At 44.4% G+C, this 4,148-nt stretch overlaps 1 protein-coding gene across 1 annotated transcript in view; it reads right to left on the bottom strand.

Annotated features, from left to right (window-relative positions):
• Window positions 1-4,144, bottom strand: part of MRPL9 (mitochondrial ribosomal protein L9) — a gene marked incomplete at both ends in the record, with an annotated part of 5,877 nt that extends 1,733 nt beyond the window's left edge. The window contains 2 exons of the mRNA XM_057389006.1: window positions 54-178; window positions 3,985-4,144. Coding sequence (XP_057244989.1) covers window positions 54-178; window positions 3,985-4,144 — 285 coding nt within the window. The remainder of the gene's footprint in view (window positions 1-53; window positions 179-3,984) is intronic.
• Window positions 4,145-4,148: the final 4 nt, after the last annotated feature.

Below are 4,148 nucleotides of genomic sequence, written 5' to 3' on the forward strand. Positions count from 1 at the left end.
CCCAAATTCCTGCTTTTTTCCCCATTTTTGGGGGTTTTTTGGGTTCTGCTGACCTTTTTCTCCTCCTGGAAGATGCGGAGATTTTCCGGGGTCGGGTACAGGGCCAGGCCCTGGGGAAGGAGTTTGTTCCTCCCCAGACGTTTGTCCACGTTCACCACGTCCCCACGGCTCCCCAAATCTGCCAGGAAAAACGGGAAAAGGCAACTGGGAACACTGGGAGAATCCCAGTTCACATGGTGGGATGGGGGGTCCATCCAAAGGGGGTTAAATTGCAGAAATTTTATAAAAATTCCATTAAATTAAACAGAAATTTCATGGAATTGTGGGGTTTATAGGGTCAAAAGTCAACTGGGAACACTGGGAGAATCCCAGTTCTTGTGGTGGGGGTTCCATCCAAAGAGGGTTAAATTCCAAAAATTTTATAAAAGTTCCATTAAATTAAAAGGAAATTCCATTAATTTTACCAAAATTCCATGGAATTGTGGGGTTTTGGGGGTTAAAAGTCAACTGGGAACACTGGGAGAATCCCAGTTCCTGTGGTGGAGTGAGGGGTACATCCAAAGAGGGTTAAAATTCCAGAAATTTACAGAAATTCCATTAAATTAAACAGAAATTTCATGGAATTGTGGAGTTTATAGGGTTAAAAGTCAACTGGGAACACTGGGAGAATCCCAGTTCCTGTGGTGGGGTGGGGGGTCCATCCAAAGGGGGTAAAATTCCAGAAATTTTATAAAAATTCCATAAAATTAAAAGGAAATTCCATTAATTTTTCCAAAATTCCATGGAATTGTGGGGTTTTGGGGGTTAAAAGTCAACTGAGAACGCTGGGAAAATCCCAAATTCTTGTGTTGGGGTGGGGGGTGCATCCAAAAGGGGTAAAATTCCAGAAATTTTACAAAAATTCTGTAAAATTAAACAAAAATTCCGTGAAATTGTGGGGTTTGGGGGGTTAAAAGTCAACTGGGAACACTGGGAGAATCCCAGTTCTTGTGGTGGGGTGGGGGGTCCATCCAAAGGGTGGTAAAATTCCAGAAATTTTATAAAAATTCCATAAAATTATATGGAAATTCCATTAATTTTACCAAAATTCCATGAAATTGTGGGGTTTTGGAGGTTAAAAGTCAACTGGGAACACTGGGAGAATCCCAGTTCACATGGTGGGGTGGGAGGTGCATCCAAAGGGGGTAAAATTCTAGAAATTTTACAGAAATTCTGTAAAATTAAACAAAAATTCCATGAAATTGTGGGGTTTTGGAGGTCAAAAGTCAACTGGGAACACTGGGAGAATCCCAGTTCCTGTGGTGGGGTGGGGGGTCCATCCAAAGGGGGTTAAATTCCAGAAATTTTACAAAAATTCCATAAAATTAAATAAAAATTCTATATATTTGCACAGAAATTCCATGAAATTGTGGGGTTTTGGAGGTCAAAAGTCAACTGGGAACACTGGGAAAATCCCAAATTCTTGTGGTGGGGTGGGGGTCCATCCAAAGGGGGCTAAATTCCAGAAATTTTATAAAAATTCCATAAAATTAAAAGGAAATTCCATTAATTTTACCAAAATTCCATTAAATTGTGGGGTTTTGGGGTCAAAAGTCAACTGGGAACGCTGGGAAAATCCCAAATTCTTGTGGTGGGGTGGGGGGTCCATCCAAAGGGGGTAAAATTCCAGAAATTTTATAAAAATTCCATTAAATTAAACAGAAATTTCATGGAATTGTGGGGTTTATAGGGTCAAAAGTCAACTGGGAACACTGGGAAAATCCCAGTTCTTGTGGTGGGGTGGGGGGTCCATCCAAACGGGGTAAAATTCCAGAAATTTTACAGAAATTCTGTAGAATTAAACAAAAATTCCGTGAAATTGTGGGGTTTTGGAGGTCAAAAGTCAACTGGGAACACTGGGAGAATCCCAGTTCACATGGTGGGGTGGGGGGGTCCATCCAAAGAGGGTTAAATTCCAAAAATTTTATAAAAGTTCCATTAAATTAAATAGAAATTCCATTAATTTTACCAAAATTCCATGAAATTGTGGGGTTTTGGAGGTTAAAAGTCAACTGGGAACACTGGGAGAATCCCAATTCTCATGGTGGGGTGGGGGTCCATCCAAAGGGTGGTAAAATTCCAGAAATTTTATAAAAATTCCATAAAATTATATGGAAATTCCATTAATTTTACCACAATTCCATGAAATTGTGGGGTTTTGGGGGTTAAAAGGCAACTGGGAACACTGGGAAAATCCCAATTCCTGTGGTGGGATGGGGGATCCATCCAAAAGGAGTTAAATCCCAAAAGTTTTACAGAAATTCTGCAAAATTAAATAAAAATTCCATGAAATTGTGGGGTTTTGGGGGTTAAAAGTCAACTGGGAACACTGGGAAAATCCCAAATTCTTGTGGTGGGGTGGGGGGTCCATCCAAAGGGTGGTAAAATTCCAGAAATTTTATAAAAATTCCATAAAATTAAAAAGAAATTCCATTAATTTTACCAAAATTCCATGAAATTGTGGGGTTTTGGAGGTTAAAAGTCAACTGGGAACACTGGGAGAATCCCAGTTCTTGTGGTGGGGTGGGAGGTGCATCCAAAGGGGGTTAAATTCCAAAAATTTTATAAAAGTTCCATTAAATTAAACAGAAATTTCATGGAATTGTGGGGTTTATAGGGTCAAAAGTCAACTGGGAACACTGGGAAAATCCCAAATTCTTGTGGCAAGGTGGGGGGTCGATCCCAAGAGAGTTAAATTCCATGAATTTTACAGAAATTCTGTAAAATTAAACAGAAATTCTATATATTTACACAGAAATTCCATGAAATTGTGGGGTTTTTAGGGTCAAAAGTCAACTGGGACAAACGGGATGAAAGGGCTGGGAATGCAGGAATTCCCGGGAAATCGCTCACGGGGATGTAAATGCCAGGAACATGGGAATTCTCAGGACAAACGGGATAAAAAAGCTGGGAATTCGGGGATGAAAGTGCCGGAAACATGGGAATTCCCGGGACAAATGGGATGAAAGGGCTGGGAATGCAGGAATTCCCGGGAAATGGGAAATCGCTCACGGGGATGAAAGTGCCAGGAAGACGGGAATTCTCGGGAATTCCGGGATATCATTCATGGAGATGAAAGTGCCGGGAACACGGGAATTCCCAGGACAAATGGGATGAAAGTGCTGGGAATACAGGGATGAAAGGGCTAGGAAGACAGGAATTTTCGGGATGAAAGTGCCGGGAACATGGGAATTCCCGGGAATCCTCGGGGGATATCACTCATGGGGATGAAAGTGCAGGGAACACGGGAATTCCCGGGATGAAAGTGCCAGGAACACAGGAAATCCTGGGAATCCCTGGGACATCACTCATGGGGATGAAAGTGCCAGGAACATGGGAATTCCCGGGATGAAAGAGGATGAAAACTGCCAGAAAAGTGCTGGGAATACAGGAATTCCTGGGAAATGGCTCACAGGGATGAAAGTGCTGGGAACACGGGAATTCCTGGGAATCCCTGGGATATCATTCATGGAGATGAAAGTGCCGGGAACATGGGAATTCCCAGGAATTCTGGGATATCACTCATGGAGATGAAAGTGCCTGAACACAGGAATACCCGGGAATTCCTGGGATATCCCTCACGGGGATGAAAGTGCAGGGAATCCAGAAATTCTCAGGAATTCCGGGAAATCGCTCAAGGGATGTAAATGCAGGGAACATGGGAATTCTTGGGACACATGGGACAGAAGTGCTGGGAATGTGGGGATGAAAGTGCTGGGAACATGGGAATTCCCGGGAAAAGTGGCATGAAAACGCCGGGAATGCAGGAATTCCCGGGAAATCGCTCACGGGGATGAAAGTGCCAGGAACACGGGAATTCCCCAGATGAAAGTACTCGGAACACGGGAATTCCCGGGATGAAAGCGCCGGGAACACGGGAATTCCTGGGATGAAAGTGCCGGGAACACAGGAATTCCCGGTAATCCCCGGTGGTTTCTCTCTCACCCTCCACAGCCCGGGTCAGCAGCAGCTCCATGCTCTCCCGGGGCCGGTGTTTGCCGTCCTGCAGCAGTCGGTACACGCGGTGCCGCCGCGGGTGCAGCCGGGGAGAGGCCCCGGCCCGGGCCAGCGGCACCGGCCAGCAGCGCTCCACGATCACCGTGCCCTGG

Source organism: Malurus melanocephalus, unplaced genomic scaffold (assembly GCF_030028575.1).
Source record: "Malurus melanocephalus ecotype Western Australia unplaced genomic scaffold, MMel_1.1 scaffold_3202, whole genome shotgun sequence".
Lineage (NCBI taxonomy): Eukaryota > Metazoa > Chordata > Aves > Passeriformes > Maluridae > Malurus > Malurus melanocephalus.